This window comes from Oncorhynchus tshawytscha, linkage group LG05, assembly GCF_018296145.1.
Source record: "Oncorhynchus tshawytscha isolate Ot180627B linkage group LG05, Otsh_v2.0, whole genome shotgun sequence".
Classification (NCBI taxonomy): Eukaryota; Metazoa; Chordata; class Actinopteri; order Salmoniformes; family Salmonidae; genus Oncorhynchus; species Oncorhynchus tshawytscha.
The window spans coordinates 1,931,835-1,956,512 of NC_056433.1; the positions used below are offsets into that span (position 1 = coordinate 1,931,835).

The 24,678-nt window shown below is 46.6% G+C and overlaps 1 protein-coding gene across 2 annotated transcripts; it reads right to left on the minus strand.

Moving 5' to 3' along the window:
- Positions 1-13,576: 13,576 nt before the first annotated feature.
- LOC112236140 lies at positions 13,577-23,296 on the minus strand. 2 transcript variants are annotated; one of them, XM_042321315.1, is made up of 3 exons: positions 23,030-23,296; positions 14,387-14,886; positions 13,577-14,118 (listed from the first exon to the last, which is right to left on the minus strand). In XM_042321315.1, the coding sequence occupies exons 1-2, from the start codon at positions 23,274-23,276 to the stop codon at positions 14,414-14,416; spliced, it is 720 nt and encodes a 239-aa protein (XP_042177249.1). In that variant the 5' UTR covers positions 23,277-23,296; the 3' UTR covers positions 13,577-14,118; positions 14,387-14,413. The 2 variants fall into 2 exon arrangements, with proteins under 2 accessions (XP_042177249.1, XP_024260485.1); XM_024404717.2 differs by lacking the exon at positions 13,577-14,118 and having other exon boundaries at positions 14,170-14,886; positions 23,123-23,294.
- Positions 23,297-24,678: the final 1,382 nt, after the last annotated feature.

Genomic DNA, 24,678 nt, shown 5'->3' on the forward strand with positions numbered 1-24,678 from the left:
CCAAGGTCGTCGATGGGGATACCAGAATTAGGTGTTTAGTCTGACCTGTTCAAACTTCAGTGCTTTCAGTGCTTTGAGAGAGTAGTCAAGGAACATATCACCTCCACCCTACCTGACACCCTAGACCCACTCCAATTTGCTTACCGCCCCAATAGGTCCACAGACGACGCAATCGCAACCACACTGCACACGGCCCTAACCCATCTGGACAAGAGAATACCTATGTGAGAATGATGTTCATCAGATACAGCTCAGCATTTATCACCATAGTACCCTCCAAACTCATCATCAAGCTCGAGATCCTGGGTCTCAACCGCGCCCTGTGCAACTGGGTACTGGACTTCCTGACGGGCCGCCCCCAGGTGGTGAGGGTAGGTAACAACATCTCCACCCCGCTGATCCTCACACTCACCACAAGGGTGCGTTCTGAGCCCTCTCCTGTACTCCCTGTTCACCCACGACTGTGTGGCCATGCACGTCTCCAACTCAATCATCAAGTTTGCGGACGACATTACAGTGGTAAGCTTGATTACCAACAACGAGGAGACTGCCTACAGGGAGGAGATGAGGGCCCTCGGAGTGTGGTGTCAGGAAAATAACCTCACACTCAACGTCAACAAAACAAAGGAGATGATTGTGGACTTCAGGAAACAGCAGAGGGATCACACCCCTATCCACATCGATGGAACAGTGGTGGAGAAGGTGGAAGGTTTTAAGTTCACATCACGGACAAACTGAATTGGTCACAGACAGTGTGGTGAAGAAGGCGTAGCAGCGCCTCTTCAACCTCAGGAGGCTGAAGAAATTTGGCTTGTCACCAGAAGCACTCACAAACTTCTACAGATGCACAATCGAGAGCATCCTGGCGGGCTGTATCACCGCCTGGTACGGCAACTGCTCCGCCCACAACCGTAAGGCTCTCCAGAGGGTAGTGAGGTCTGCACAACGCATCACCGGGGGCAAACTACCTGCCCTCCAGGACACCTACACCACCCGATGTCACAGGAAGGCCATAAAGATCATCAAGGACAACAACCACCCGAGCCACTGCCTGTTCACCCCGCTATCATCCAGAAGGCGAGGTCAGTACAGGTGCATCAAAGCTGGGACCGAGAGACTGAAAAACAGCTTCTATCTCAAGGCCATCAGACTGTTAAACAGCCACCACTAACATTGAGTGGCTGCTGCCAACACACTGACTCAACTCCAGCCACTTGAATAATGGGAATTGATGGGAAATTATGTAAAATATATCACTAGCCACTTTAAACAATGCTACCTAATATAATGTTTACATACCCTACATTATTCATCTCATGTGTATATGTATATACTGTACTCTATATCATCTACTGCATCTTTATGTAATACATGTATCACTAGCCACTTTAACTATGCCACTTTGTTTACATACTCATCTCATATGTATATACTGTACTCGATACCATCTACTGTATCTTGCCTATGCCGCTCTGTACCATCACTCACTCATATATCTTTATGTACATATTCTTTATCCCCTTACACTGTGTATAAGACAGTAGTTTTGGAATTGTTAGTTAGATTACTTGTTGGTTATTACTGCATTGTCGGAACTAGAAGCACAAGCATTTCGCTACACTCGCATTAACATCTGCTAACCATGTGTATGTGACAAATAAAATTTGATTTGATTTGGATAGTCATTATCTGGAGGTTTAGTGACCACTATATCATTGGGTGAAACAGTCATTATCTGGAGGTTTAGTGACTCCACTACATCACTGAGTGATACAGTCATTATCTGGAGGTTTAGTGACCACTACATCACTGGGTGATACAGTCATTATCTGGAGGTTTAGTGACCACTACATCACTGGGTGTTACAGTCATTATCTGGAGGTTTAGTGACTCCACTACATCACTGGGTGAAACAGTCATTATCTGGAGGTTTAGTGACTCCACTACATCACTGGGTGATACAGTCATTATCTGGAGGTTTAGTGACCACTAAACAATGGGTGATACAGTCATTATCTGGAGGTTTAGTGACTTCACTACATCACTGGGTGAAACAGTCATTATCTGGAGGTTTAGTTTCTCCACTACATAACTGGGTGATAGTCATTATCTGGAGGTTTAGTGGCCACTACATCACTGGGTGAAACAGCCATTATCTGGAGGTTAAGTGAACTCACCATTGTTCCCTCAGGTTTATTACTGGTGATGGTTATATAACTCACCATTGGGCCCTGAGGTTTATTACTGGTGATGGTTCTAGAACTCACCATTGTTCACTTAGCTGTATTACTGGTGATAGTTCTAGAACTCAACATTGGGCCCTGAGGTTTATTACTAGTGATGGTTCTAGAACTCACCATTGTTCCCTTAGGTGTATTAGTGGTGATAGTTCTAGAATTCACCATTGGGCCCTGAGGTGTATTACTGCTGATAGTTCTAGAATTCACCATTGTTCCCTCAGGTTTATTACTGGTGATGGTTATATAACTCACCATTGGGCCCTGAGGTTTATTACTGGTGATGGTTCTAGAACTCACCATTGTTCCCTTAGGTGTATTAGTGGTGATAGTTCTAGAATGGTTCTAGAACTCACCATTGTTCCCTTAGGTGTATCACCATTGAATTCACCATTGTTCCCTTAGGTGTATTAGTGGTGATAGTTCTAGAATTCACCATTGGGCCCTGAGGTGTATTACTGCTGATAGTTCTAGAATTCACCATTGGGCCCTGAGGTGTATTACTGGTGATGATTATTATACTCACCATTTTTTGTTTTGTGTCAAAAAAGTGGGTTGCTCCTCTTTGTATGTAAGGTGAGAGCAGCATTTTCTTTAGACAAATGACCAACCCCGGTCTCAGGCTTGGATAACACTGGCTTGGATAACCCGGTCTCAGGCTTGGATAACACTGGCCTGGATAACCCGGTCTCAGGCTTGGATAACCCAGTCTCGGGATTGGATAACACTGGCTTGAATAAACCAGTCTCGGGCTTGGATAACACTGGCTTGGATAACCCAGTCTCGGGATTGGATAACACTGGCTTGAATAAACCAGTCTCAGGCTTGGATAACACTGGCTTGGATAACCCAGTCTCAGGCTTGGATAACACTGGCTTGGATAACCCAGTCTCGGGCTTGGATAACTCTGGCTTGGATAACCCCGTCTCGGGCTTGGACAACACTGGCTTAGATAACCCAGTCTCGGGCTTGTACAACACTGGCTTGGATAACACTGGCTTGAATAAACCAGTCTCAGGCTTGGATAACACTGGCTTATAACACTCAGGCTTGGATAACCCAGTCTCAGGCTTGGATAACACTGGCTTGGATAACCCAGTCTCGGGCTTGGATAACACTGGCTTGGATAACCCAGTCTCAGGCTTGGATAACACTGGCTTGAATAACACTGGCTTGGATAACCCAGTCTCGGGCTTGGACAACACTGGTTTGGATAACACTGGCTTGGATAACCCAGTCTCAGGCTTGGATAACACTGGCTTGGATAACCCAGTCTCTGGCTTGGATAACAGTGGCCAGTCTCAGGCTTGGATAACACTGGCTTGGATAACCCAGTCTCAGGCTTGGATAACACTGGCTTGGATAACCCAGTCTCTGGCTTGGATAACACTGGCTTGAATAACACTGGCTTGGATAACCCAGTCTCGGGCTTGGACAACACTGGTTTGGATAACACTGGCTTGGATAACCCAGTCTCTGGCTTGGATAACACTGGCTTGGATAACCTGGTCTCTGGCTTGGATAACAGTGGCTTGGATAACCCGGTCTCAGGCTTGGACAACACTGGCTTGGATAACCCAGTCTCAGGCTTGGATAACACTGGCTTGGATAACCAGGTCTCTGGCTTGGATAACACTGGCTTGGATAACCAGGTCTCAGGTTTGGATAACACTAGCTTGGATAACCCAGTCTCGGGCTTGGACAACACTGGCTTGGATAACCTGGTCTCTGGCTTGGATAACCCGGTCTCAGGCTTGGATAACACTGGCTTGGAAAACCAGGTCTCAGGCTTGGACAACACTGGCTTGGATAACCAGGTCTCTGGCTTGGATAACACTGGCTTGGATAACCCGGTCTCAGGCTTGGATAACACTGGCTTGGATAACCCGGTCTCAGGCTTGGATAACACTAGCTTGGATAACCCAGTCTCGGGCTTGGACAACATTGGCTTGGATAAACCAGTCTCGGGCTTGGACAACACTGGCTTGGATAACCTGGTCTCTGGCTTGGATAACCCGGTCTCTGGCTTGGATAACACTGGCTTGGAAAACCCGGTCTCAGGCTTGGATAACACTGGCTTGGATAACCCGGTCTCAGGCTTGGATAACACTGGCTTGGATAACCCGGTCTCTGGCTTGGATAACACTGGCTTGGATAACCCAGTCTCAGGCTTGGATAACACTGGCCCCTTCGGTCTCCACAGAGTTGGTTAATGCTGCTTTTAGTCGTTTTTTGATCAACTTCCAGAGCTCTCTGAAATGAGATGTTCTGGTCCCCCTTAGTCATTTCAGAGTAATGATCTGAGACCTCTATCTTGATAAATTTGTCTGTTTTTCTTCGTATTGTGCTGATAGAGATGGCAGCTTTGCTTCTCGTCCTTAGGTAACCGTGCAGTATTTTGTTTTGTTATGTATTATTTCTTACATTGTTACCCCAGGAAATCTTAAGTTTTCTGGGTTGGCGCCCCCCCTTGGGTTGTGCCGTGGCGGATATCTTTGTGGGCTATACTCGGCCTTGACTCAGGATGGTAAGTTGGTGGTTGAAGATATCCCTCTAGTGGTGTGGGGTCTGTGCTTTGGCAAAGTGGGTGGGGTTATATCCTGCCTGTTTGGCCCTGTCCGGGGGTATTATCGGATGGGGCCACAGTGTGGCCTGTCTCTAATTCTCTCTTTCTCTTTCTTACTTTCTTTTTTCTCTCTCTCTCTCTCTTGGAGGACCTGAGCCCTAGGACCCTGCCTCAGGACTACCTGACATGATGACTCCTTGCTGTCCCCAGTCCACCTGATCTGTTCACCGGACGTGCGACCTGTCCCAGACCTGCTGTTTTCAACTCTCTAGAGACAGCAGGAGTGATAGAGATACTCTTAATGATCGCCTATGAAAAGCCAACTGACATTTACTCTTGAGGTGCTGACTTGTGGCACCCTCGACAACCACAGTGATTATTATTATTTGACCCTGCTGGTCATTTATGAACATTTGAACATCTTGGCCATGTTCTGTTATAATCTCCACCCGGCACAGCCAGAAGAGGACTGGCCACCCCTCATAGCCTGGTTCCTCTCTAGGTTTCTTCCTAGGTTCTGGCATTTCTAGGGAGTTTTTCCTAGCTACCTTGCTTCTACAGCTGCAATGCTTGCTGTTTAGGGTTTTAGGCTGGGTTTCTGTACAGCACTTTGATATATCAGCTGATTTAAGAAGGGCTTTATAAATACATTTGATTTGATTTAAGTATTATTACATACAGCCGGGGAGAACTATTGGATATCAGAGATGACAATTTACCAGCACAACCAGGACTACGACCAGGACTACAACCATGACTACAACCAGCACTATGACAGGAATACAACCAGGAATACAACCAGCACTACGACCAGGAATACAACCAGCACTACGACCAGGAATACAACCAGGACTACGACCAGGACTACAACCAGGAATACAACCAGGACTACAACCATGACTACAACCAGCACTATGACAGGAATACAACCAGGAATACAACCAGGACTACGACCAGCACTACGACCAGGAATACAACCAAGACTACGACCAGGACTACAACCATGACTACAACCAGCACTATGACAGGAATACAACCAGGAATACAACCAGGACTACGACCAGCACTACGACCAGGAATACAACCAGCACTACGACCAGGAATACAACCAGGACTACGACCAGGACTACAACCAGGAATACAACCAGGACTACAACCATGACTACAACCATGACTACAACCAGCACTATGACAGGAATACAACCAGGAATACAACCAGGACTACGACCAGCACTACGACCAGGAATACAACCAGCACTACGACCAGGAATACAACCAGGACTACGACCAGGACTACGACCAGGAATACAACCAGGACTACAACCATGACTACAACCAGCACTATGACAGGAATACAACCAGGAATACAACCAGGACTACGACCAGCACTACGACCACGAATACAACCAGGACTACGACCAGGACTACGACCAGGACTACAACCATGACTACAACCAGCACTATGACAGGAATACAACCAGCAATACAACCAGGAATACAACCAGCACTACGACCAGGAATACAACCAGCACTATGACCAGGACTACGACCAGGAATACAACCAGGACTACAACTTTCCCAAAGCGGATCCTTTGTCTGCACCTCCCAGGACATTTGAACTGATTCCAGAGGCCGACACAACACAACGGCATTGGAGGAGAGGGTGCAGGAGCGGTCTTCTAGTGAGGCTTCGGATGTGCACACACCACCCACCGCTACCAAGTATATTACTCGGTAATGTCCAGTCCCTAGTTAACAAAGTCGATGAAATTAAAGAGTTGCTTTCCAAAGAGATATCTTGGATTGTAACATACTCTGTTTTACGGTGTCATGGCTAGCTGGGGACATGCTGCCGGATTCCTTACAGCCAACGGGATTTTCAGTGCATCGCGCCGACAGGAACAAACATCTCTCTGGTTAAGAAGAAGGGTGTATGTTTCATGATTAACGACTCATGGTGTAATTGTAACAACATACAGGAACTCAAGTCCTTTTGTTCACCTGAACTAGAATTCCTCACAATTCACCATTGAGCAAACTGGAAACCATATATCCTGAGGATGCATTTTTTTAGCTGGGGATTTTAACCAAAAAATTCTATCAGCATATTTTATTGTAGTACACAAGCGAGTAACACACTACCACCGCTAATCTAACTTCTGCGATGCATACAAGGCCCTCCCTGCCCTCCTTTTAGCAAATCTGGCCATGACTCCATCCTTTTGCTCCCCTCCGATAGGCCTCCGATAGGCAGACACTAAAACAGGAAGCGCCTGTGCTTAGGTCTAATCCAATGCTGGTCTGATCAATCGGATTCCACGCTTCAAGACTGATTCGATCATGTGAACTGGGATTCCGGGTTAAAAAAGACTATACTGTATATCCGATCAATTTGATGTTATTTGAATGGTCAAAAAAATAGCTTTTCTTTCAAAAACAAGGACATTTCCAAGTGACTCCAACCTTTTGAATGGTAGTGTCTATACTTCACTATCTATACTATTTATTGTCTCTTAGCCACTCATTCACTGCTCATCCATATATTTTATACTTCTATATTCTCATCCTTTACTAGATTGTGTCTTTTAGGTTTTGTTTTGAAATTTGTTTGACATTAGGTTGTTGTGGAATTGTTCGATATTACTGCACTGTCAGATCTAGAAGCATTTCGCTACACTTGCAATAACATCTGCTGACCATGTGACCAATAACATTTGATTTGTATGTGTTTGTTGTATTCACGCAGGGCTCATGTGTAAAAGAAACCCTAGTCTTAGTATGATTTCAGTAACCATCTCTGAAATCTACTGATAGGATCAAGTGGAATCAGTGAAGTGAATGAGTGTGTGGACTCTGGACACTTCTGCTGGAGGCCACTAGATGGCAGACTAACCACTGAGTGTGTTTAGAGTCTGGACATTTCCGCTGAAGGCCACTAGATGGCAGACTAACCACGGAGTCATAACACTATCTGAGTGGGTTAGTTGGACAAGATTTCAATGTAACTCATCATACCAATGAATCAATATGATAAAGGCAAAAACATGCCAGAGATGCACCATTTGATTTGGAATGTTTAAGACATTCATATCCATGTTTTATTTCAACATGTAGAGCAAAGACTGTTCCCTCTAATGTCTTCCTTACGGGGGATGCTGGTCATCGTGTGCAGTAAAAGACATTAAAGGACTGTAACAGTCAGTATTGGAGAGTAAATGAGTCACTGACAACAACAGACAGTAACAGTGACTGCCTGTAACAGACAGTAACAGTAACAGACAGTAACATCAACAGACGGTAACATCAACAGACAGTAACATTAGCAGACGGTAACAGTGACTGCCTGTAACAGACGGTAACATTGACATACAGTAACAGACAGTAACATCAACAGACGGTAACATTAACAGACAGTAACATCAACAGACGGTAACATTAACATACAGTAACAGACAGTAACATTAACATACAGTAATAGACAGTACCCTCCACTCCAGAGCTGAGCCCTGCTGTTGTTGCTGTCTCTCAGTCAGATGGCAACCTGATCTGAACTGGCCCCTAAACCCTTTAAAGTCCAATTCAACCTGATCTGAACTGGCCCCTAAACCCTTTAAAGTCCAATTCAACCTGATCTGAACTGGCCCCTAAACACTTTATAGTCCAAGTCAATTAGCACAACAATCCCCAAGCTGCAGTGAAGAAAGGCTCTGGCAACTTAGAAATGAGTAGAAAGGCATAAATGTGCCAGATTACATGTTGAAGAAGCTCAATGAACCATGGTGTGGGATTGTCTGTCTGTCTGGACAGTTGTAAGTAAGACCCCCCAGGGTTCAGAATTTTGGAATAGACTCCCATTCATCTCATGAGTTTAAATTCAAAATGAACTGGCCACACCCCACAAGATGTAGAATTTGAGTTTGAGCCAGCAGGAAGTGGAATGTAATGCAGTCAAATAAATTCCACTCAGTCGTAGAACATGACTGGTTCATTGGTCACCCTTCCAGACACCCCAGAATATATCACGTTTCTCTGGAAACAATGTTCATCTACCCTTAACCTTAATGCCTAAAACAGAAAATGATATTTTATCTGGGAACAATGCAGTTATATTAGAACCTTATATACTGAACCAAAATAGAAACACAACCATTTCAAAGATTCTACTGAGTTACAGATCATAAAAGTAAATCAGTCAAATGAAATAAATAAATTAATAAATTATAATCTATGGATTTCACATGACTGGGCAGGGGTGCAGCCATGGGTGGGCATAGGGCCCACCCACTGGGGAGCCAGTTCGAACCAATCGGAATGAGTTCTTCAACACAAAAGGGCTTTTTTACAGAAGGAAATACTCCTCAGTTTCATCAGCTGTGCAGGTGGCTGGTCTCAGATGATCCCGCAGGTGTAGAAGTCGGATGTGGAGGTCTTGGGCTGGCGTGGTTACACGTGGTTACACGTGGTTATACGTGGTTACACGTGGTCTGCGGTTGTGAGGCCAGTTGGACGTACTGCTAAATTCTATTTTTTTTTTAAATTGCCGGCAGGTTATGGTAGAGAAATTCATATTAAATTACCTTGCAACAGCTCTGGTGGACATTCCTGTGGTCAGCATGCCAATTGCACACTCCCGAAAAAAGAGAGACATCTGTGGTATTGTGTTGTGTGAAAAAACTGCACATGTCAGAGTGGCCTTTTATTGTCCCCAGCACAAGGTGCACCTGTGTAAAGATCATGCTGTTTAATCATTTAATCAATCACTGACCATATAACTGGATGGATCACCCTGACCACAGAACTACATGTTCACTAACAGGGACCTCAAAATTGACTGCATCAAAACTGAGAGGACCAATCACCCTGAGTTTGAAAAAATTATGGGTCATTTGATTTCAGAACTACCTAAATCCTGGGACCAACACTGAACATGCTGCGTTTATATTTGACCCCTGTAATATAATGTGTTTTGTACCCCTAAACTACCAATCGTGATTGACCTTTACATTATATACCAAAAATCTTTCACCTTTGATTCTGGAAATACCAATCACCCTGACCTCTGAACTACCAATCACCCTGACCTCTGAACTACCAATCATCCTGACCTCTGAACTACCAATCACCCTGACCTCTGAACTACCAATCACCCTGACCTCTGAACTACCAATCACCCTGACCTCTGAACTACCAATCACCCTGACCTCTGAACTACCAATCACCCTGACCTCTGAACTACCAATCACCCTGACCTCTGAACTACCAATCACCCTGACCTCTGAACTACCAATCACCCTGGCCACATAACTACCGATCACCCTGGCCACATAACTACTGATCACCCTGGCCACATAACTACTGATCACCCTGGCCACATAACTATTGATCACCCTGGCCAGACTTGACCTCAGAACTACCTACCATCCTGACCACAGAACTACCGACCATCCTGACCTCAGAACTACCGATCACCCTGACCTCAGAACTACCGATCACCCTGACCTCAGAACTACCGATCACCCTGACCTCAGAACTACTGATCACCCTGACCGCCAAACTACCGATCATCCTGACCTCCGAACTACTGATCACCCTGACCTCAGAACTACTGATCACCCGGACCCCGAACTACCGATCACCCTGGCCTCCGAACTATTGATCACCCTGACCTCAGAACTACCGATCACCTGACCCCGGAACTACCGATCACCCTGACCCCGGAACTACCGATCACCCTGACCCCAGAACTACCGATCACCCTGACCCTGAACTACCGATCACCCTGACCCCGGAACTACTGATCACCCTGACCCAGAACTACCGATCACCCTGACCCCAGAACTACCGATCACCCTGACCCCGGAGCTACCGATCACCCTGACCCCAGAACTACCGATCACCCTGACCCCGGAACTACCGATCACCCTGACCCCTGAACTACTGATCACCCTGGCCCCAGCTAACCGATCACCCTGACCCCAGAACTACCGATCATCCTGACCCCAGAACTACCGATCACCCTGACCCCAGCTACGATCACCCTGAGAACTACCGATCATCCTGACCCCAGAACTACCGATCACCCTGACCCAGAACTACCGATCACCCTGACCCCAGAACTACCGATCACCCTGACCCCAGAACTACCGATCACCCTGGCCAGAACTACCGATCACCCCGACCTCAGAACTACCGATCACCCCGACCTCAGAACTACCGATCACCCTGACCTCTGAACTACTGATCACCCTGACCTCTAACTACTGATCACCCTGGCCACAGAACTATTGATCACCCTGGCCACAGAACTACTGATCACCCTGCCCTCTGAACTACTGATCATCCTGACCTCTGAACTACTGATCACCCTGACCTCAGAACTACTGATCACCCTGACCTCTGAACTACTGATCACACTGGCCACATAACTATTGATCACCCTGACCACAGAACTACTGATCATCCTGACCACAGAACTACTGATCACCCTGGCCAGACTTGACCTCAGAACTACCTATCATCCTGACCACAGAACTACCGACCACCCTGACCACAGAACTACCGACCACCCTGACCTCAGAACTACTGATCACCCTGACCTCTAACTACTGATCACCCTGGCCACTGATCACCCTGGCTACTGATCACCCTGACCACAGAACTACTGATCACCCTGACCTCAGAACGACTGATCATCCCGGCCGCCGAACTACCGATCACCCTGGCCTCCGAACTATTGATCACCCTGACCTCAGAACTACCTACCATCCTGACCACAGACCTACCGACCATCCTGACCTCTGAACTACCGATCACCCTGGCCCCTGAAATACCGATCACCCTGACCATAGAACTATTGATCACCCTGACCACAGAACTACCGATCATCCTGACCCGGAATTACCGATCACCCGACCCCCGGAACTACCGATCACCCCGACCTCAGAACTACCGATCACCCTGACCTCTGAACTACCGATCACCCTGACCTCTAACTACTGATCACCCTGGCCACAGAACTATTGATCACCCTGGCCACAGAACTACTGATCACCCTGCCCTCTGAACTACTGATCACCCTGACCTCTGAACTACTGATCACACTGGCCACATAACTATTGATCACCCTGACCACAGAACTACTGATCATCCTGACCACAGAACTACTGATCACCCTGGCCAGACTTGACCTCAGAACTACCTATCATCCTGACCACAGAACTACCGATCACCCTGACCTCAGAACTACCTATCATCCTGACCACAGAACCACCGATCACCCCGACCTCAGAACTACCGATCACCCTGACCTCTAACTACTGATCACCCTGGCCACAGAACTATTGATCACCCTGGCCACAGAACTACTGATCACCCTGCCCTCTGAACTACTGATCACCCTGACCTCTAACTACTGATCACCCTGACCACTGATCACCCTGACCTCTGAACTACTGATCACCCTGGCCACAGAACTACTGATCACCCTGGCCACAGAACTATTGATCACCCTGCTCTCTGAACTATTGATCACCCTGCTCTCTGAACTACTGATCACCCTGGCCACTGGTCACCCTGACCTCTGAACTACTGATCACCCAGGCCACAGAACTATTGATCACCCTGCCCCCTGAACTACTGATCACCCTGCCCTCTGAACTACTGATCACCCTGCCCTCTGAACTACTGATCACCCTGCCCTCTGAACTACTGATCACCCTGCCCTCTGAACTACTGATCACCCTGGCCACTGATCACCCTGGGCTACTGATCACCCTGCCCTCTGAACTACTGATCACCCTGCCCTCTGAACTACTGATCACCCTGGCCACTGATCACCCTGCCCTCTGAACTACTGATCACCCTGCCCTCTGAACTACTGATCACCCTGGCCACTGATCACCCTGCCCTCTGAACTACTGATCACCCTGCCCTCTGAACTACTGATCACCCTGGCCACTGATCACCCTGGCTACTGATCACCCTGCCCCTGAACTACTGATCACCCTGGCCACTGATCACCCTGGCTACTGATCACCCTGCCCTCTGAACTACTGATCACCCTGCCCTCTGAACTACTGATCACCCTGCCCTCTGAACTACTGATCACCCTGCCCTCTGAACTACTGATCCTCCCCATTACAACTTAAAAACTGAACTAAATAGCTTTTATTTAAATGTTTACAAACAATACCAAATGTTAACACCTCATTTAAAACTTATGGGACAATTACTCTGTCAGTTAGCATTTACAATATACACGGAGTGCACAAAACATTAGGAACGCCTGCTCTTTCCTAAACACAGACTGACCAGGTGAATCCAGGTGAAAGATATGATCCCTTATTGATGTCACCTGTTAAATCCACTTCAATCAGTGTAGATGAAGGGGAGGAGACGGGTTAAAGAATGGCAATTGAGACATGGATTGTGTGTGTCATTCAGAGGGTGAATGGACAAGACTAAATGTTTAAGTGTCTGAACTGTGTATGGTGGTAGGTGCCAGGTGTACTGGTTTGTGTTAAGAACGGCAACGCTGCTGGGTTTTTCACATTCAACAGTTTCTCTGTGTGTATCAATAATGATCCATCACCCAAAGGACATCAAGCCAACTTGACACAACTGTGGGAAGCATTGGAGTCAACATGGGCCAGTATCCCTGTGACAACATGGGCCAGCATCCCTGTGACAACATGGGCCAGCATCCCTGTGACAACATGGGCCAGCATCCCTGATGAACACATTTGATATCTTGTAGAGTCCCTGCCCCGACAAATTGAGGCTGTTCTGAGGGAAAAAAGGGGTGAAACTAATGTTTTGTGTATACAGTATATATATATATATATGTGTGATTAATAAGTGATTAATGAAAACAGAATATTTGCATACAGGATTTGTTGTCCTAGATCATTAATTAATTGGAAGATAGTTTGTCCTAAAAATCTACTGTTTCAACATATATAGTTATAGACTACACCTAATATACAATACAAGAGGCATTTGAATTTCACTGAATTCAATTCTATTTCCTTTCATTCAAATTCAAATTTCAATTCTGTATTCTGTTTACTACTTCAATTCAAATTCAAGAAGTATTCTTAACTCAAGTCTGAATTGAGCCCAACGCTGACAGACAGACAGACAGTGATGTTATCTATTGATCATGTCCACTTTGAGTTGTAGTGAACTGATGGGGTCTTGACAGACGGGGTCTTGACAGACAGACAGACGGTGATGTTATCTATTGATCATGTCCACTCTGAGTCGTAGTGAACTGATGGGGTTTTGACAGACAGACAGACAGACAGACAGACAGACGGTGATGTTACAGATCATGTCCACAGTCAGTGAACTGAGACAGACTTGACAGACAGACAGACAGACAGAGACAGACAGACAGACGGTGATGTTATCTATTGATCATGTCCACTCTGAGTCGTAGTGAACTGATGGGGTCTTGACAGACAGACAGACAGACAGAGACAGACAGACTGACAGACAGACGGTGATGTTATCTATTGATCATGTCCACTCTGAGTCGTAGTGAACTGATGGGGTCTTGACAGACAGACAGACAGACAGACAGAGACAGACAGACAGACAGACGGTGATGTTATCTATTGATCATGTCCACTCTGAGTCGTAGTGAACTGATGGGGTCTTGACAGAACACAGACAGGTATTCCACCACCCCAGAGTTCTGTCTCCTCTCGTCCTGCCGTGCTTGCTGCTGCTCCTTCTCCCACCTCTCCTTCTCCCCGTCCATCTGGGCCAGAACACTCACCTGGACCGACCTCACCGTGGCGGCCAGCAGGAACAGTACCCCCTGTAGGATGTGACAGACTACTGCACATAGACTGAGCCCGGCTCCCAGCAGGTCCGGTACCGCTTCACATATCACACACACCCCCTCAAGGAGAAGAGGAGACGCCCGGCCAGCGGAGGTGGGGCCATGGTTTACCAGGTGACAGACGAAGCGGGCAAGGTGCAGTGCGGCGCGCCGCAGTGGGAGCACGGCCAGGTACAGGTGGCACGCTGCTTTGGTGAGGGCGTGGAGGAGGAGCCGCAGCTCCAGGACGGCGTTGCCTGGAGATAGGAGATAAAGGGTAACCCCCGGTTACTAACCAGGTCAGCTGCTTAGAGTCAGGAGGCATTAGGCTCCCAACACTGTTTAACATCCGATTAATTCATCTGCTTTGATTAAGGCTGACGTGTCTCACCTGATTCACTACCACTACTACTGTGTCATTGACTTGTTTATTGTTTATTCCATGTGTAACTCTGTGTTGTTGTCTGTGTTACACTGCTTTGTTTTATCTTGGCCAGGTCTCAGTTGTAAATGAAAACTTGTTCTCAACTGGCTTACCTGGTTAAATAAAGGTGAATTATATAAATTGTTAAAAAAAACAGACCGACAGACAGACTGCAGGGCATACAGACAGACTGTCAGACAGACAAGCAGACTTCCAGACACAGACAGACTGCCAGCCAGACAGACAGCGGGGCATAGAGACAGACTGCCAGACAGACAGACTGCCAAACACAGACAGACTGCCAGACAGACAACAGGGCATTGAGACAGACCGACAGACAGACTGCCAGACAAACAGACAGACAGCAGGGCATAGAAACAGACTGTCAGACACAGACAGACCACCAGACACAGACAGACCACCAGACATAGACAGACTGCCAGACACGCACAGACATACACAGACAGACAGACAGCAGGGCATAGAAACAGACTGCCAGACAGACAGACACAGTCAGACTGCCAGACACAGACATAATGCCAGAAGGCCAGACAGACAACATGGCATAGAGACAGACAGACAAACAAACTGCCAGACAGACAGACTGCCAGACAGACAGACATACACAGACAGACAGACAGCAGGGCATAGAAACAGACTGTCAGATAGACAGACAGACTGCCAGCCACAGACACAGACATACACAGACAGACAGACCACAGGGCATAGAAACAGACTGCCAGACAGACTGCCAGACACAGTCAGACAGACTGCCAGAGACAGTCAGACAGACTGCCAGTCACAGTCAGACAGACTGCCAGTCACAGTCAGACAGACTGCCAGACACAGTCAGACTGCCAGACAGACTGCCAGACACAGTCAGACTGCCAGACAGCAGGGGATAGAGACAGACAGACTGCAAGACACAGACAGACTGCCAGACAGACTGCCAGACAGACAGCAGGGCATAGAGAGAGGCTGTCAGACAGACACAGACCGACTGACAGATAACCGGACACAGACAGACAGCCTGACAGACAGACAGACTGACAGACATAGACTGCCAGCCTGACAGACAGCAGGGCATAGAGACAGACTGTCAGACACAAACAGACTGCCGGACATACAGACTGTCAGCCTGACAGACAGCAGGGCATAGAGACAGACAGCCAGCCAGACAGACACAGGAAGACTGCCAGCCACCCAGCTAAACAGACAGAACGCCAGACAGTAGGGCATAGAGACAGACTGTCAGACACAGACTGCCAGACACAGACAGACAGACTGCCAGACAGTAGGGCATAGAGACAGACTGTCAGACACAAAGACAGACTGCCAGACACAGGCAGACTGTTAGACAGACTGCCAGACAGACAGACCGCCAGACAGACAGACGGGGATAGACACAGACTGTCAGAGACAAAGACAGACTGCCAGACACAGACAGACAGACTGCCAGACAGACAGACAGGCATAAAAACAGACTGTCAGACACAAAGACAGACTGCCAGACACAGACAGACAGACTGCCAGACAGACTCAGACACAGACAGACAGACTGCCAGACACAGACAGACTGTCAGACAGACTGCCAGACAGTAGGGCATAGAGACAGACTGTCAGACACAAAGACAGACTGCCAGACACAGACAGGCATAGAAACAGACTGTCAGAGACAAAGACAGACTGTCAGACACAGACAGACAGGCATAGAAACAGACTGTCAGAGACAAAGACAGACTGTCAGACACAGACAGACAGGCATAGAAACAGACTGTCAGAGACAAAGACAGACTGTCAGACACAGACAGACAGGCATAGAAACAGACAGCAGGGCATAGAGAAAGACTGTTAGACAGACAGACAGACAGACAGACAGACAGACAGACACAGACAGACAGACAGCAGACAGACAGACAGACAGACAGACAGACAGACAGACAGACAGACAGACAGACTGCCAGACAGTAGGGCATAGACAGACAGACAGTCAGACACAAAGACAGACTGACAGACAGACACAGACAGACAGACTGACCAGACAGACAGACAGACAGACACAGACAGACAGACAGACAGACAGACAGACAGACAGACAGACAGCCAGACAGACAGACAGACAGACAGACAGACAGACAGACAGACAGACAGACAGACAGACAGACAGACAGACAGACAGACAGACAGACAGACAGACAGACAGACAGACAGACAGACAGACAGACAGACAGACAGACAGACAGACAGACAGACAGACAGACAGAAGACAGACAGACAGACAGACAGACAGACAGACAGACAGACAGACAGACAGACAGACAGACAGACAGACAGACAGACAGACAGACAGACAGACAGACAGACAGACAGACAGACAGACAGACAGACAGACAGACAGACAGACAGACAGACAGACAGACAGACAGACAGACAGACAGACAGACAGACAGAGGATGCATCCCAAATGTCAGCCTATTCCCGAATATACAGTGGGGCAAAAACGTATTTAGTCAGCCACCAATTGTGCAAGTTCTCCCACTTAAAGATGAGAGGCCTGTAATTTTCATCATAGGTACACTTCAACTATGACAGACAAAATTAGAAAAGGATTTTTAATTAATTTATTTGCAAATTATGGTGGAAAATAAGTATTTGGTCGCCTACAAACAAGCAAGATTTCTGGCTCTCACAGACCTGTAACTTCTTCTTTAAGAGGCTCCTCTGTCCTCCACTCGTTACCTGTATTAACGGCACACGTTTGAACTTGTTATTATAATAAAAGACACCTGTCCACAACCTCAAATAGTCACACTCCAAACTCCACTATGGCCAAGACCAAAGACCTGTCAAAGGACACCAGAAACAAAATTGTAGACCTGCACCAGGCTGGGAAGACTGAATCTACAATAGGTAAGCAGCTTGGTTTGAAGAAATCAACTGTGGGAGCAATTATTAGGAAATGGAAGACATGCAAGACCACTGATAATCTCCCTTGATCTGGGGCTCCACGCAAGATCTCACCCCGTGGGGTCAAAATGATCACAAGAATGGTGAGCAAAAATCCCAGAACCACACAGGGGGACTTAGTGAATGACCTGCAGAGAGCTGGGACCAAAGCAACAAAGCCTACCATCAGTAACACACTTCACCGCCAGGGACCCAAATCCTGCAGTGCCAGATGTGTCCCCCTGCTTAAGCCAGTACATGTCCAGGCCCGTCGGAAGTTTGCTAGAGAGCATTTGGATGATCCAGAAGAGATTGGGAGAATGTCATATGGTCAGATGAAACCAAAATATAACTTTTTGGTAAAAACTCAACTCGTCGTGTTTGGAGGACAAAGAATGCTGAGTTGCATCTAAAGAACACCATACCTACTGTGAAGCATGGGGGTGGAAACACCATGCTTTGGGGCTGTTTTATGGCAAAAGGGACCAGAACGACTGATCCGTGTAAAGGAAAGAATGAATGGGGCCATGTATCGTGAGATTTTGAGTGAAAACCTCCTTCCATCAGCAAGGGCATTGAAGATGAAACGTGGCTGGGTCTTTCAGCATGACAATGATCCCAAACACACTGCCCGGGCAACGAAGGAGTGGCTTCGTAAGAAGCATTTCAAGGTCCTGGAGTGGCCTAGCCAGTCTCCAGTTCTCAACCCCATAGAAAATCTTTGGAGGGAGTTGAAAGTCTGTGTTGCCCAGCAACTGCCCCAAAACATCACTGCTCTAGAGGAGATCTGCATGGAGGAATGGGCCAAAATACCAGCAACAGTGTGTGAAAACCTTGTGAAGACTTACAGAAAACTTTTGACCTCTGTCATTGACAACAAAGGGTATATAGCAAAGTATTGAGATAAACTTTTGTTATTGACCAAATACTTATTTTCCACTTGTACACTACTGACGATGCGCTCCCCAAATTTCACCACGCTCACTGTTCATTAACTCTTGGAAGTGCTTGCACAAAGGATAGTAACATCTCATCCTGTGTTCTTGGAATCACCATAATTTGCAAATAAATTCATAAAAAATCCTAAAATGTGATTTCTGGATTTTTTTTTCTCATTTCGTCTGTCATAGTTGAAGTGTACCTATGATGAAAATTACAGGCCTCTCTCATCTTTTTAAGTGGGAGGACTTGCGCAATTGGTGGCTGACTAAATACTTTTTTGCCCCACTGTAGTTGCCAACTTTTGGCACTATAGGGGTCTGGTCAAACGAAGTGCAATATGTAGGGAATAGGGTTGGGCCCTAAGGTAAAGTAGCGCACTATATAGGGAATAGGTTGGTTATGGGACCTAGTCTAAAGTAGTGCAGCTGTAATCTATAGATCCCTAAACTGCCCCAACTGTAATCTATTGATCCCTACACTGCCTAAACTGTAATCTATAGGTCCCTACACTGCCCCAACTGTAATCTATTGATCCCTACACCGCCTAAACTGTAATCTATAGGGCCCTGCACTGCCCCAACTGTAATCTATAGGTCCCTACACTGCCCCAACTGTAATATATAGGTTCCTACACTGCTCCAACTGTAATCTATAGGTCCGTACACTGCCCCAACTGTAATCTATAGGTCTGTACACTGCCCCAACTGTAATCTATAGATCCCTACACTGCCTCAACTGTAATCTATAGGTCCCTACACTGCCCCAACTGTAATCTATAGGTCCCTACACTGCCCCAACTGTAATCTATAGGTCCCTACACTGCCCCAACTAATCTATAGGTTCCTACACTGCCCCAACTGTAATCTATAGGTTCCTACACTGCCCCAACTGTAATCTATAGGTTCCTACACTGCCCCAACTAATCTATAGGTTCAACTAACACTGCCCCAACTGTAATCTATAGGTCCCTACACTGCCCCAACTGTAATCTATAGGTTCCTACACTGCCCCAACTGTAATCTATAGGTTCCTACACTGCCCCAACTGTAATCTATAGGTTCCTACACTGCCCCAACTGTATTCTATAGGTTCCTACACTGCCCCAACTGTAATCTATAGGTCCCTACACTGCCCCAACTGTAATCTATAGGTTCCTACACTGCCACAACTGTAATCTATAGGTTCCTACACTGCCCTAACTGTAATCTATAGGTTCCTACACTGCCCCAACTGTAATCTATAGGTCCCTACACTGCCCCAACTGTAATCTATAGGTTCCTACACTGCCCCAACTGTAATCTATAGGTCCCTACACTGCCCCAACTGTAATCTAGGTCCCTACACTGCCCCAACTGTAATCTATAGGTTCCCTACACTGCCCCAACTGTAATCTATAGGTTCCTACACTGCCCCAACTGTAATCTATAGGTTCCCTACACTGCCCCAACTGTAATCTATAGGTCCCTACACTGCCCCAACTGTAATCTATAGGTCCTACACTGCCCCAACTGTAATCTATAGGTCCCTACACTGCCCCAACTAATCTATAGGTTCCTACACTGCCCCAACTGTAATCTATAGGTTCCTACACTGCCCCAACTGTAATCTATAGGTTCCTACACTGCCCCAACTGTAATCTATAGGTTCCTACACTGCCCCAACTGTAATCTATAGGTCCCTACACTGCCCCAACTGTAATCTATAGATCCCTACACTGCCTCAACTGTAATCTATAGGTCCACACACTGCCCCAACTGTAATCTATAGGTTCCTACACTGCCCCAACTGTAATCTATAGGTCCCTACACTGCCCCAACTGTAATCTATAGGTCCCTACACTGCCCCAACTGTAATATATAGGTTCCTACACTGCCTCAACTGTAATCTATAGGTCCCTACACTGCCCCAACTGTAATATATAGGTTCCTACACTGCCCCAACTGTAATCTATAGGTTCCTACACTGCTCCAACTAATCTATAGGTTCTACACTGCCCCACCTGTAATCTATAGGTCCCTACACTGCCCCAACTGTAATCTATAGGTTCCTACACTGCCTCAACTGTAATCTGTACGTCACCATAGGTCCACACACTGCCCCAGCTGTAATCCATAGGTCCACACACTGCCTCAACTGTAATCTGTACGTCACCATAGGTCCACACACTGCCCCAACTGTAATCCTTAGGTCCACACACTGCCCCAACTGTAATCCATAGGTCCACACACTGCCCCAACTGTAATCCATAGGTCCACACACTGCCCCAGCTGTAATCCATAGGTCCACACACTGCCCCAGCTGTAATCCATAGGTCCACACACTGCCCCAACTGTAATCCATAGGTCCACACACTGCCCCAACTGTAATCCATAGGTCCACACACTGCCCCAGTTGTAATCTATATTGAAAAGTGACATTAAACCCTTCTTGAGGCAGTGTAGGGTAGTGGCCTTGAGGTCTATATGTTTTCCCACCACATCTGTCAGGTGTTAATCTAACTTGTATCCCTCCAATGGAAAGACAAATGGAGTCAGATCATGTGATCCCATCATGCCCCTATATGACCAGGTTGTGCCGGAGACAGGATCAATAAAAGCCAACTTTGGGAGGGGAGTAGAGGTGTTGCCTAATAACGTTTACCTTCGGGAGGGCTCACCACCTGTTATAACGCTACTGTAGCTGGGTCCACCACTACCCACTACTCTAGCTGGGTCCACCACTACCCACTACACTAGCTGGGTCCACCACTACCCACTACACTAGCTGGGTCCACCACTACCCACTACTCTAGCTGGGTCCACCACTACCCACTACTCTAGCTGGGTCCACCACTACCCACTACTCTAGCTGGGTCCACCACTACCCACTATTCTAGCTGGGTCCACCACTACCCACAACTCTAGCTGGGTTCACCACTACCCACTACTCTAGCTGGGTCCACCACTACCCACTACTCTAGCTGGGTCCACCACTACCCACTATTCTAGCTGGGTCCACCACTACCCACTACTCTAGCTGGGTCCACCACTACCCACTACTCTAGCTGGGTCCACCACTACCCACTACTCTAGCTGGGTCCACCACTACCCACTATTCTAGCTGGGTCCACCACTACCCACAACTCTAGCTGGGTTCACCACTACCCACTACTCTAGCTGGGTCCACCACTACCCACTACTCTAGCTGGGCTCACCACCTGTTATAACACTACTCTAGCTGGGTTCACCACCTGTTACCCACTACTCTAGCTGGGTCCACCACTACCCACTACTCTAGCTGGCTGTTAACCACCTGTTATAACACTATTCGAGCTGGGTTCACCACCTGTTATAACACTACTCTAGCTGGGTTCACCACCTGTTATAACACTACTCTAGCTGGGTTCACCACTACCCACTACTCTAGCTGGGTTAACCACCTGTTATAACACTACTCTAGCTGGGTCCACCACTACCCACTACTCTAGCTGGGTCCACCACCTGTTATAACACTACTCTAGCTGGGCTCACCACCTGTTATAACACTACTCTAGCTGGGCTCACCACCTGTTATAACACTACTCTAGCTGGGCTCACCACCTGTTATAACACTACTCTAGCTGGGCTCACCACCTGTTATAACACTACTCTAGCTGGGTTCACCACCTGTTATAACACTACTCTAGCTGGGTTCACCACCTGTTATAACACTACTCTAGCTGGGCTCACCACCTGTTATAACACTACTCTAGCTGGGCTCACCACCTGTTATAACACTACTCTAGCTGGGTTCACCACCTGTTATAACACTACTCTAGCTGGGTTCACCACCTGTTATAACACTATTCTAGCTGGGCTCACCACCTGTTATAACACTACTCTAGCTGGGTCCTCAACCTGTTATAACACTACTCTAGCTGGGTTCACCACCTGTTATAACACCACTCTAGCTGGGTCCTACAACTATAGGCTTACTTGTTTCGTTTTCTTATTTCCGTCTACATAATGGTTGGTATAATCGCCAGGTATGGTGTTGTATTGTTCTTGTTGTTGCTATGGTTTAATGAATTAAACGATTCATAACAAATGTAATGAAAGCTGTAATCATACCGCAATTAGGAGGAAGAGCCGTGCGCGTGCCAATACCGCACCGTTCCCTTGACGAAGAAAGCTCCCATACCTCTGCTAACCAGGTTCTCTTACCGTCGATATAACACAGCAGCCAGAGGAAGGCTATACTCGCAGCCAGGGTAGTCCACCAGTCCATGACATGTAGTCTAGCTGTCCTTTCTGTCTCTCTGCCGAGTGGACGATGCCTGATGCAATAAGGAGGCTCTGTGTGATAGTCTATGGGCATCGCACGACAGGGCAAAGTGCGCTTCCTGATCCAGGTAAACGTAGTTGTATATTGGATATTCGATGGATTCGGTTTTCTCCTCAATAGCTCTTGAACCAAGCATACCATGACTATGGACATTATATATTCTGAATCAGGTTTGGATGGAGAACAATCCATGTTGTATTTATTAATTGTTTTATAAAATAAAATATGATTTTGGATATCAATCGCTCTTAAAACAAATCATGCCATTACTATGGTAATTATATATTCTGAATCAGAAGACTTAAATTCCAACAAAACAAAAGATGTGGATTTTTCTCCCTCCTCCTCTGATTTATGTAACATACATTTCATATTCATGGCATGCTTGGTTCAACAGAGATCACCTAATATCCAGTATGAAACTAATGTTACCTTGGTGTTGCGGTACCATCTCACCCAGCCAAACTACAGTACGAGGTGGCGTGCTCTAAGCTACCACCGCAGAGAGAGGTTGCAGGTCTGCTTACCTGTAGCTGTAATTGGACAGACAGAGAGCTGTCAGGTGCCCAGAGAAGCATTGGGTCAAATGTCGACCTGATTTAAGCATAAACGGAACATAATTCCCTTTTTTTTATGGGCTTTTCTCTCTATTCCTATTCTTACATTGAATATAAGCACGAGAGTAGCATTATATTTATCAGCTATTCGCCGTATTGTGACCTTGATTTAATTCCAACACGTTAATGCCTGAAGAAACCATCAATAAAGTCTGGCGCACTTTACAGTTGAAAGTGGAAAAAACATCTGCTTTGTTTTTTCTGGTATAAATAACAGCATTGTCCATGCGCTGTCATTTCTACACTGACAATAGCTAGGTAAATGAGTAATCCTTTTGGAGACGGGACTGTAAATCCATTGTAAATACCAATCCCTGGAGATGAATGTAAAACCAGGCATATGGAAGCAAACTGAACATCATATCAACATGACGTGTATTGGGTCCCCCACAGTGAAGTAGGCTATAAATAGCTGATCCACATTTTAATTGTGTGCCCTCATAATTTGTGTGGATGACATTTGGAGGCCCAATCTACAGGTCTGATGCTGTCCACTTCCTGTATGTTTTAGACTATCTTTCCTGTTTTATTTTACAGTTTGTTTCAAGTTAAATATTATCCACCATCAGTAACATCCACATCTATATATATACATATACATCAGTAACATCCACATCTATATATATATATATACAGTGCCTTGCGAAAGTATTCAAAAGTTAATTCAGTTGTGTTGTGTGTCCTGTGTATGTGTTAGTGGGTCAGAATGAACTCAGAATGACCATTTAAAGTTCCCTTTGTCCCGGTCGAGAGGAGGAGATTCATTTTAGGAGCAATGAAATGACGTCATGTACAGTGCCTTGCGAAAGTATTCGGCC